A 12,477-nucleotide genomic window follows, 5' to 3' on the forward strand; every position below is an offset into this window, starting at 1 on the left:
TCGCAATACTTTGAAACTAATCTGCATGCGTAGGGGTGCCTATGTTTTACGAAGACACCAATATTGTTGTTGGTATATTTGTGGTTGTTAACCTCATAATTGTTTATAAAATGTTTTTTCTTTTTCTTTTTCTTTTTCTTTTTCATCACCTTTTTCTTTTTTTTTTGTGATACGAATCATATTTAAATTTTATAGTTTCTTATTCTCTATTTCTTTGTTATATTGTTGCAACAGAGGTTTCGAGACTTGCTGTTTCTATTGGTTGTTTATATGAGGCCACATGTACTTGTTCATTTAGGGGAAGATTGAAGTACAAGGTTAGCGAACCTATTCTTCTCAGCTTGGTTATTTAGAAAATTGAAAAATAATCCTTCTAATTTAGTTATATCTTTGTTAAATATAAAATTGCATACTCTACATTTATATATTTCTGATTTGGTTGATGGTATTCCATCCGTAGTTAGTTTCACTTCTTCTTTATCTTTTCTAGAATGTGGTACCATTTTCGTGTAAGAGTTAAACATGGGAGAGGTTATGTATTCAATTTGTTTTAATTGCTAGCTTAATTGAAATAATTATTGTTTTAATGTATCACACCAGTGACAAGTCATGAGACCTAATAGAACATGGATGTTACAAAGAAAAGATCAATCTGGCATGATAAGTGGAGAATTTAGAGATGGAGTTGATGATTTCATTCGAATAGCTACAAGAGACCTAACAATTCCAAATGTAACAGGACACATTCCTTGTCCTTGTACAAGGTGTAGAAATCGTTATTGGGAGACGTCATTTAATGTGGAGAAACATTTATATCATCATGCATTTGTTGATGATTATGTAAATTGGACTCTTCATGGTGAGAAGAAATGGGAAGATAATTCATCAACACCTGTCATCCAAGATTCTATTGATGAGAGGGTGCACACTGGAGGGTCAATAAGCTTTGGACAACACTTGAAAAAGATGGCATTCATTTTCTAGTAATATCTATGACTTTATAATAATACTTATATATTTTATACATTTGGTGGATATCATTAATGCATCAATCATATATATATATATATATATATATACTTATTATAAATTTTGATATACATTTGAATTTTGATAGTATTCATTATCTAGAATTACATATTATTTTACAGGAGGCGGAGCGTAATGGGTCTGTTTCTTATGGTGAACTATACAACAAAGTTCATAAAAAAAGACGGTCAATATGTTTCCAATAAAGCAAAAAATTTCATTGTAAGTATTATTACATGTGTAAGAATTTATTCACTTATTTAATCTTATATTACAAAATGACTGATTTACTATATAGGAATCATATGAAAGTGATATGGTAGAAAAATATGGAGAAGATGTATCAAAGCATCCTAAAGTTGATTCTGAAGTATGGATGAAAATGGGAGGTGAAAATAAGAAAGGTAGAATTCACGGTATCGGTCGTAGCTTGGAACTTGCATCATCAATGTGAATGGTTCATCTTCATCAGTTGTAGGTCCTTCCACAAATCCAAGTCATGCATCTCCAACTGAAGAAATCACTGCAATAGCTACACAAATGTCTCAAATGCAACAACAGATGCAGACACAGTTAGATTTACAAACTGAATCTCAAAAGCAACTACAGATAGAGTTACAAGCACAAACAGAGGCACATGCACAACAGGTGCAAGCTCAGTTGAAAGCACAAGCAGATATGCATGCACAATTTCAAGCACAATTCCAAGCACAAATACAAGCACAAATGCAAGCACAAATGCAAGCACAAGTAGAAATGCAAAAACTTTTACAGCAACAAATGCATACACAAATGCAAACACAGATGGAGTTTTTCAAGACACAAATATTTCCTGCTTTAAAGATATCATCACCACCGTCTGTCAAGAAACATGGCGAGAACAAAATATGAAGATGATGATGATGTTTTGTTTTGTTTTTAAACTTAATGATGTATGTTGACAATTGTAAAGACTACTTTTATTATGCTCATTACTTTTAGTATTTTGAATGTGATAACATTTGACGTGTTTCATATAAAATGTTTTGCAAGATTTATTACTTTATTTTATATTTATGTTAAAATGCAGTTCATAAGGTACATGTAAAAAAGTATGGAATACTTTGGAATGATGCAATTTGCTATGATTTTGCTAGGGATTAGCTAGAGATAAATTATTCAATTCGCGAGGGATTAGCTAGGGATTAGCTACAAGCAGTTTGTTAGGGATTAGCTAAGGATTAGCTACAACTTTTTTGCTAAGGATTAGCTAGGGATTAGCTACAACCTATTTGCTAGGGATTAGCTAGGAATTAGCTACAACCTATTTGCTAGGGATTAGATACAACCGATTTGCTAGGGATTAGCTAAGGATTAGCTACAACTTTTTTGCTAGGGATTAGCTAGGGATTAGCTACAACCTATTTGCTAGGGATTAGCTACAACCTTGCTAGAGATTAGATAGGGATTAGCTACAACCGATTTGCTAGGGATTAGCTAAGGATTAGCTACAACTTTTTTGCTAGGGATTAGCTACAACCGATTTGCTAGGGATTAGCTAGAACCACTTTGCTAGGGATTAACTAGGGATTAGCTACAATACCTTTGCTAGGGATTAACTAGGGATTAGCTACAATTATTTTGCTAGGGATTAGCTAAGGATTAGCTAGGGATTAACGACAAAGTGGTTCTCTAGCTACTTAGCTACCTATATTTTAGCTACGTCATAATGTCTTCGCTAATTTCTCGCTAATCCTTCGCTAAATCGTTTTGCGAGGGATTAGCGAGGGATTCGCTAGGGATTATTCCCTCGCTAATACGTAACTTTCTTGTAGTGAAGTGATTCCAATAATGTTATCCTCTCTTTGAAATGAACTTCCAGTTTCTACTTGGGTTCAGTCATCACCTTCATTCACAGGAATATTATTTGATTCCCCTACATTTGATTCACCAACATTAGAGGCATTTTTCACTTGTTCTTCGCCTTCATTGGGAGTAGAAATTTTTTCCGTTGACATGCTAAACAGCAAACCAATACATACCAGTCAATGCAGGGATTCCCATACCAATCAATGCGGGGATTCCCTGTCAAAACGGGAACAGGTTCGGGCAATACCCACAGGGGTGAGTTTATTTGCCATCTCTATATACAATAAAATAAATTAATTCTTTTCAAGTTTTCCAATAATACAAAAAGTAATTTTTATAAAGCTTATCAATAATCACTAATGAGTGGCTCTTTTATATTTTTATTATTTGTATATGTTGTAAGTTATGCTTTAATTATCAAATATATAATGTGTGTTTGGATTTCAGTTGAAGAAGTTAAGTTTGGTTGAACTTAACTTTTTTCAACTTATGTTTGGTTAAATAATATCATTCAACGGAAAAACATCCATGATGTTGCTTTGAATACAACGACCGTTTTGTACATTTTGGCATTAAAGACATGTAAAAAAAATTTGTCAAATGTTAAAATAAACACAACCATAATGTGTTTAGTAGGTATTTCTATTCTGTCATGGATATGGAGGAAATAAAGACATTCCTCTACACTAAGAGGTCAAATTGCCACTTGATCTTGTATAATACACCTCCAAAGTTTCATAAACATATAACAAACTTCCAAGAAGTACATGTCATTCATTTATCGTGTTAAAATAAGTCAACACAATAAGGAAATGGTTGAATTTGTTTTTAGACTTTTTAAATTTTTTTGCAATCTATCATTTGATGATCATAATGGCATTGAAGGACATTACATAAACAGGTTTCATCATTATTCATAATCAAAGATATAGAAATAACAAGAGTCATGACAGTTGCACATCATATGAGTCAAGTGGAAGAATGCTAGAATTAATTGACGAATTAATTCTATTATGTAACCCATTTCAAATATTATGATGGACCTAAATGAGATTTAATAATATAATTACATATTGGTTATTATGAGAAGTTATAATAAATTAAAATAAAGATAAAATAAAGCCCACCCAACTTGATGGATGTTGGTTTATAAAAAGGGATTAGGGTTCTTTTGTGGCCATAAAGTTTTTCACGGTAAGCCATCAAGAAAGAAAGTGTTAGAGGAGAAGAGAAGGCAAAAAGATAGATTGAGAAAAAGAAGTTGAAGAACAAAGACTGATGAACGCATTCTCATTGGATTTCCCGTGGATCAAGATTAGTATCCTATTGAATTATGTGTTAATGTATGAGAATCATGAATCTTAAAATCCTAAAGTAGTTTTCTTGAATGAGTTATGATCCTATGAAAAATTAAAAATACATAATCAAATGATAGTTTTACTCGACAAACTTTATTGTACATTGAAGCACTCATTTTATGGAGAAATTGAAAATAAGCTCTAAATGGACTAATACGCTTGATGAAAGGAAATATGAAATATTCTAATTTTGAAGAGGAAGAGAATGATTTCAAACTATAAGGAAATCTAGTTGGGGTAGGCGAAAGAAAGTTAATACTAAATCTTCCACATTAAGGATTTCTAAAATGTTCTAATAAGTTATAAAGGCTTTTGTGTATGGTAAGTGGGTTAGTTAATACTAAATCTCTTAAAATGCTCAAGAATTTGATTATTGAGGTTTAGTTTTATACTTGTGTTGCATTGATTTCTTTTTTCCATCTGTGTATTTGCTTAATTTTTTTCATAATAGATAGTTTTTACCTATGTTTGAGATGAAATTTTAGTGCCCAAAGTTTTTCTATTATTTTTCTTTTTCTTTTTTCCTTTTTAACAAAATCTTCATGTTATAGAAGTGATGTTAACATGAGCTTATTGGGAACACACCTTTTGTAGGATCCAGCAAAAATATTTTAATTGGTAAAATAAATTAAAAGCAAGTTACGGTGATATTTAAACTCTTAAAATAATGGTATAATGGTATGACAAAAAGATGTTGTAGCTTAAATGTATAAAATTTGTTAAATAGATATAAATAAACGACTTTAAATAGATATTTTTAACAAAAGATAAAAGAGTTTTTTAATTATATAATTAAAAATATGTCTTTAAATATCGTTAGATGTTAAATATTAGTAAGTCATGATTAATTATTTTAAAGATATTTATTTACAAAATTATTATAAGAGATATAATGGTTTATTATTATTTATTTTATTTCAAAAATAATGATAGGGGATATAATGATTTATTAATTATTGATTTTAAAAGGTTTATTTTATTTAAGAACTTTTCTAAGAAATAAAAGATTTGGTGAGCAATTATTAAAAATTTATTAAACAGATTCTCTTAAAATATATAAAGCAATTATTATAATATATGCTGATTGTATACTATGGTTATTCTCTAAACAAATTTATTAAAAATATATAAGATTTATTATGTGTGTGATTTTGGTCATATGTAAGAGATTTAAAAAGATTTTTTAAGAAACATAAAAAAAAGGTAAGAAATATATATATATATATATATATATATATATATATATATATATAATATAGGTTTAATTATGTTTTTGGTTTCTATTTTCGTAGCAAAATTTTAATTTGGTCTCTTTATTTTTTCTTATCTCAATTTGGTTCCTATTTTGGAAAATTTGATCTCAATTTAGTCATTTCCGTTAGTGGTACAGTAACAACGTTAAATGGGGTGCCACGTGTCAGTTCTTGGATTTTTTATTTTTTATTTTATTTTTTTGATTTTTTTTTAAAAATAAAAAAAATTGCCACATGTCAAGCTATCGTCGTGCCACGTGGCAGTGATAATGTCACGTGTTAGTATTATGCTAGGTGTCATTTCTTGATTCTCAATTTGGTCCCTATATTCTAATTTTTGTCTCAATTTAGTCCCTAATTTTGTAAAAATAATGCAATTTCATCCCTCTTCAAATTGAAACAAAAATTAATTTTTATATAAATGTTATACAAATATTTTTATTAAAATTAATATTTTTATTGAGATTGATATTTTTATTATATATTTTTAACATAACTAACTTATTTAAATTTGTGTTTCACAACCAACTTTACATAAAATTGTTTTCAAATTTTAAATTTTTATGTTTTTGATTGTTACATGAACTAGTTCAAATTATTTTTTAAATTTTTATAATTGTTATTTTTACACCAATTCAAACATTTGTGTAAAAATTATTGAATTTTACACATTTTAAAATATAAAATTATTTGAAATATAAATTCGAATAAAAAAACAATATTAAAGTACGATGTAATAAAATATCAATATAATTTATAAATTTTTTTTCTATTAACATTATTTTCTATTAACAACTTTAAACAAAATTTAAATAAAATTCAATGTAAAATATTAATTAAATAAACTTAATTTTGTTAAAAATATTTACTTGAAATATCAATTTTGATAGAAATATTTGTGTACATTTATATAGAAATTAAATTTGATTTCAATTTGGAGAGGGACAAAATTGCTCAATTTTTACAAAAATTGGGACTAAATGGAGACAAAAATTAAAATAAAGGGATCAAATTGAGAAAGTGGAAATGACACCTGACATATAAGTGACACATGTCATTGTCACTGTTAAATCAGATCTGTCTAATATATCTTAACCAAGAAAGGGATCTGAACTGGTTATTGAGTCTTTCACTTGTTTAAATTGAATCTTGAAAGTTTCTTTAACCCTTATGACCTAATTAACCAATTTTACAGTTCTGTGTTAATGGACTGTGTAAAGCAATCAAGAAAGATGTAAAAGAAGGGAGAAACCAAGAACACAACACTTTACTGGTTCGATTCAAGATGAATCTACGTCCTATCTTCTCCTAAGTAAACCCAATTAGGAGGATTCCACCAAATCAATAGAGATTCAAGAATTACAAGAGCATATATATAATTCAAGACCCTAAAGACTAAGGAGCTTGATCTACAAATCAAGAACTCCCCCTAGGAGCAATGCATCCACACAATTGCACCTAGACCTTCACTTTACACAATGAAACAATTGTAATCAGAAGTACAATAGAAAAGAACCAAGGAACGAATACACCTAGTAGTTGTGCAGATTTGTCACTTGATTCCTAGATCCAAGCTTGATATACCAAGGTTGAATCCACCATCAATCTTCTTAAAGCTTTACTTGAATGATGTCACAAGAGTGCACAAAAACTCTGTAAATCTTAGAAGGACAATTTCTCAAAATGTTTCTCAAGAATTCTGTAATTTTTCTCTCTGCCCAAAACTGAGTTCAAAAACTGGTTTTATACAGAGTTCTCTGTACTCATTAATGGATTATGAATTTACCTAATAGATTATCGTGAATGTGTTTTCACTGCATTAGTGCAGTACTCTCAACTAATCTATTAGTTAAGTAGCTAATCTATTTACTAAATGCACATTCAAGAGTTTGATGGTTGATACAATTCAATGCAAGCACTACAAGAAAAACTCGATTTACCTACAGCCAAAATCTGTATGTAACTAACAAAATCTGTAGGTAAGAGAGTATTACCTATGGATTACATACGGACAAAAATCCGTATGTAAATATGTCGTAGCTAAATTTACATACGAATTCTTCCGTAGGTAATTACATACGGATAGATCCATAGGTAATTACATACGGATAGATCCGTAGGTAATTACATATGATATTTTTTCTCTAAAGCCCTCATGCACAAGCTAACAAAGCAGGACTAATCCTAAATTAGTAATTCACATGATGTGTAGCCTTGGACATCATCAAAACCATCTTCATTTGAGTTGAAATAGCTCCCCCTTTCAACATCTCCCCCTTTTTTATGATGGCCAAAATATGTCCTGCAACACATAACACCATTATATGTCCTGCAATACAAAGACAAAAATTTCTTTCTCCCCCTTTGGACATTAGCAAAAAGAACAGGGGTGTGGTACACAACAGTAAACGACAGATTAACATAAGAAGCATAAATAAACAAGACAAGAGTGTAGCAGTGGAAATCAATAGCATAGTGGGAATAAAAAATTGCAGATAATCATAAGGCAATATAGCATGGAAATAGTGTTATGTCAGAAGCAATCAACAGCACAAAAAGTATTGGAAATGTATATATGCAGCAAGTAAAATGTCAAGCATAATCAACATCAAGCAAGCACGATAATAGGGCCAAAAGAAAGTGTAGATTGAGTATAAACCATAAGGAAGGATGACCTATCTAAAGAAACTATGTGAGGGTAACCAAAAGGAACACACACCCTGATAGGCTACTGGTCTTTTATCTTGCATCAACATATAACCAAAACCCTGATATGAAGCGTCACAATACACTTCAAACATCTTGGTCGTGTCTAGAATGACTAACATTGGTGAGGTTGTCAACCTTCTCTTCATATCTTCAAAGCAGGCTTCACACTCGTCGGTCCAAGAGAAAGGCTGATCCTTTCGGGTGAGTTGTGTTAATGGGCTCACCATCTTGTAAAAACCATCAACAAACCTCATGTACTATCCTGCCAGACCTAGCAAACTCCTCACTTCAGTCACGGTCTATGGCCTCTCCAACTTCACCACTATTTCAATCTTAGCCGGGTCCACTACTATTCCCTGGGGTGAGATTACATGACCCAAGAACTGAACTTCTTCCAACCAAAATTCACACTTTGACAACTCCCCATATAGCTGATCTTCTTTGAGAATCTCCAATACCACTCTCAGATGCTCTACGTGTTCTTCTCGACTCTTAGAATAAATCAGTATGTCGTCAATGAAAACTATGACAAACTGATCCAGGTACGACCGGAAGATCTTATTCATGTAGTCTTTGAAAATTGCAGGAGCATTCGTCACCCCAAATGGCATCACCACATATTCGTAGTGTCCATATCGTGACCTGAAAGCTGTCTTCTGCACATCCTCAGTCTTGACCAAGATCTAATGATATCCAGACCTCAAGTCAATCTTGGAGAACAGTGTTGCTCCTCTCACCTGATCCAGCAAGTCATCAATTCTCGATAGTGGGTATTTGTTCTTGATAGTCAGTTTGTTCAACTGACGGTAATCAACACACAACCTTGAGCTACCATCCTTCTTCTTCACCAATAACACCGGTGCTCCCCATGGTGATGCACTCGGTCTGATGAACTTCTTCTTAAGCAGGTCCTCAATTTGCTTTTTCAAATCAGCTAATTCTACCAGCGCCATCCTATATGGTGCCATCAAGACTGGGCCAACTCCAGGGATGAGATCAATAACGAAATCAACATCGCTACTTGGCGGTAATTCATGTATCTCGTATGGAAACACATCTGCATATTCATCAACTACTGGAATCATGCTAATTTGTTCCGCAGTGCACTTCTTTTCTGTTTAAGCCACTATCATAAAGCAAGCAGCTCTAGCTTTAATCTCCTTCGTTGCTTGATTAGATGATATCATCTCTAGTCCCTTTGTATCTGGGAACACTACTATGCATCGTCTATAGTCAATCACGACATGGTTGCTAAACAACCAGTCCATACCCAGAATCACATTCAAACCCTCCATTGGCAAGTAGATGAGATTCACCTTGAACTTGCGACCTGCCACCTCCATAGGTCATCCCACACAAACAAAAGTTATGAATACCTCGCTAGATGTTGGTGTCACAACTATCAACTCGCACATAGCTCTCTCAACACAAGTCCGAGCCTCCTCATGCAATCATTAGACACGAATGAATGGGTGGCTCCTGAATCAAACAACACCACCATATTATTACCAAAAAGCCAGCAAGTATTCTGCACCAGGTGACCTGATTGAGTCGCCTCAGTGGTCGTCAGTGCGAACTCACGTCCTGGTGCTCTAGGCCACTCTCCCACTAATTTCTTTATTAGGACACCACCGACGAGTTTTTTGTTGGGACACTGTCGAGCAAAGTGTCCTGTTTGATCACAAACGTAGCACTTACCAGGGTTAGCACCGCCACCTGAGCTGCCAGAGGGTTTAGGACAATCCCTCCTCAAATGCTCTCCACCACAGTTAAAACACTATAGTTTTCTAGTCGAAGATTGTGGTCTGTTATACGGCTTCTTCTGCTGCCATGAGTCTAGAGTGGCCTTCTGCGGTTGTGCCACTCTGTTGGGCCCCATCTCCAATAGCTCGTTGGTTTTGGCCTGCTCGACCAAAATTGGAAATTCCCTGATCTTGAGAGGTACCAAAAACCTGTGTAGCTCATGCTTACGTCCGCCCTCGAACTTCCTGGACTTCCACTCTTCAGTGACAACTAATGAGTAGATTCGGGCCAGATAATCAAACCTATCAGTATAGGCTTGCACAGTCATAGTTCCCTACTGGAGTGTAAGGAACTCTGCCTCCCGCTCATGCTTCGCATTGTCTGGGAAATACCTCTCTAGGAACCTCGTCTTGAAGGTAGCCTAGGTCACCTGCTCTTCATGGGTCTGCATCAAGTGTTGCATTCCTTGCCACCAGTACGTCGCGTTTGCCACTATGAGGAATGTGACAAACGATAACCTCTACGCATTAGTGCATTCAAGAACTCTGCAAATTTTCTCGCACTTACGCAGCCAGGCATCTGCCTCATCAAGAGTGGCCTTGCTAGAGAACTTGGCTGGCCTATGCTTCATGAAATCCTCCATAGATATTGGGCGAGTAGGTGCGACTATGGCCCTGGGTGGCGCTGCAATGGGTTGCATCGCGACCACCATGCGATGAATCGCCTGAGCAATTTCATCAGCTCCAGCATCATTCATTCTCCTCCTATTGGCCATAGCTTGTGTGCGCCACATGTTACAGTTGTTCAAATCACACAGCTTAAATTATGACTTCACAACCAAAATCAGTACAAAACACAATCAATTAGTCACACTAGCGTAACACGATGAGCTCACTCCTCATAGACCCCATAATCATTTTGAAAACAAGGCTCTAATACCAAATGTAACATCATGCCCGAATATTACGAATTTAAAATAATAAAATAAAGAATTAATAAATAACTTCATTTATTGAATAACAATTCCCAATACGCGAGAAAATTTAAAACTTTATTTCATTCATAAAGTATCTCAAAATCAACTAATAAACTCTACTATAATAAAACCATGTTCATAATCAAAGATTACAAATATGAAAAGTCCATAAATAAATAAAAACAACTTTATGGAAAACTCCCGTGTACCGCTACACGATCATCGCCAAACACACGCAGATAGGGTGAGCTAATAAAATAAAACATATATACAAAACATTTATATATATAACACAATCACACCAAAGGAATTCCATCCTTTGATTTCATAGCACATCGCCACAACCATGTTAATCGTGTTCTATGTCTTCTAGTAAGTACCTCAAGATGTCTTGTTGCCACACCTATCAGCCACAACTGATAGAGCAGGTTCGAGAAACCATGCTACAGATCATACACCGTAACGCCAGGTGGAGTTCCCAATACGAATATTATTTGTAACATCCCAAGACTACCAAACTCGTCAACTTAATACTGAGGAGGGCAAACTATTAGACCCAATCCGTACATGCCACAACGTGCACACTCACACTGACAACACTCGCCAACCCGAGCCACAACTCAAGGGTTCCTTGTGTTGGTCCGCCATCCTGAGCCACAACTCAAGAGATGCTATTCCGAGCCACAACTCAAGAGATGCTATTCCGAGCCACAACTCAAGGAATACCACATGCTTAACCCCTATCTTGAGCCATAACTCAAGGGATACGTTCTGAGCCACAACTCAAGGAACACCAACAAGCCGACCTTTAGGATATCCTAGAAGCCTTGTAGACCACGCACATCAAAGCAACAAAACCCTTTGCTTCTCGGTATCGCTTGGCGCATCACACTAGGCGCTAGGCGCATTAGGCCTCCAGACCGTCTGGCGGGGGACACGTGCCGCTAGGCGCCTAGTGCCTCTGATGCCACTATCCTTTCATATACCGTATGGCGAAACACCTCTTGTTGTCATGTGCGCCACACATTCTAGTACTCCCTAATTTCATTGCTGTCGCCTGGCGGGTCGTATCTCACCGCCAGGCGCTATACTAGTACATCGAGATTACTGGTTTAAAATGTCATAGTGCCTTTTCCCATTTTTTAACCTCCCCCCCCCCTCAACTTAGCTCTCTAAGTTGAGTACTCCAGTCATGCACTACACCCATAATTCACATTTACCTCACCACAGATTTGTTATGAATTATGAACTAATCCAATATGCCACAGAATGATGACTTAATATAGTCGAGGTAGATTACAACCATTTAAATTTGAATTACTAAGTATCCCTTTCCTAGTTTTTAGTATCATGTCACGTACTACAACCTCTGCCCCATATCTTTTAAGTCCCCTTTAAACTTAAGCAACACCACAAAATAACTAATCCTACATTAGGTGGTACAACATTCAATTCCAGATCTGTCTCAACTTCTCCTTTATTTTCTTTGCATCCCTTTGTCTCCAAACTCAATCAAATCCTAGGTAAAAATCCAGGACCTTAATCCTTGCATCAGTTAATT

At 34.5% G+C, this 12,477-nt stretch overlaps 1 protein-coding gene and 1 pseudogene across 2 annotated transcripts; one reads left to right on the plus strand and one right to left on the minus strand.

Annotated features, from left to right (window-relative positions):
* The first annotated feature begins 609 nt into the window (after positions 1-609).
* On the plus strand, positions 610-2,019 carry LOC146888765 (uncharacterized; annotated as a pseudogene). Its single transcript, XR_014984394.1, has 3 exons — positions 610-935; positions 1,118-1,251; positions 1,328-2,019. The product of XR_014984394.1 is annotated as an uncharacterized LOC146888765 (transcript).
* Positions 2,020-9,315: 7,296 nt separating this feature from the next.
* LOC146888766 (uncharacterized) lies at positions 9,316-10,268 on the minus strand. The gene is made up of 3 exons (XM_085666190.1): positions 10,012-10,268; positions 9,707-9,918; positions 9,316-9,527 (listed from the first exon to the last, which is right to left on the minus strand). The coding sequence occupies exons 1-3, from the start codon at positions 10,266-10,268 to the stop codon at positions 9,316-9,318; spliced, it is 681 nt and encodes a 226-aa protein (XP_085522316.1).
* Positions 10,269-12,477: the final 2,209 nt, after the last annotated feature.

This window comes from Vigna unguiculata, chromosome 1 (assembly GCF_037176805.1).
Source record: "Vigna unguiculata cultivar grain cowpea cultivar isolate G323 ecotype 2 chromosome 1, ASM3717680v1, whole genome shotgun sequence".
Classification (NCBI taxonomy): domain Eukaryota; kingdom Viridiplantae; phylum Streptophyta; class Magnoliopsida; order Fabales; family Fabaceae; genus Vigna; species Vigna unguiculata.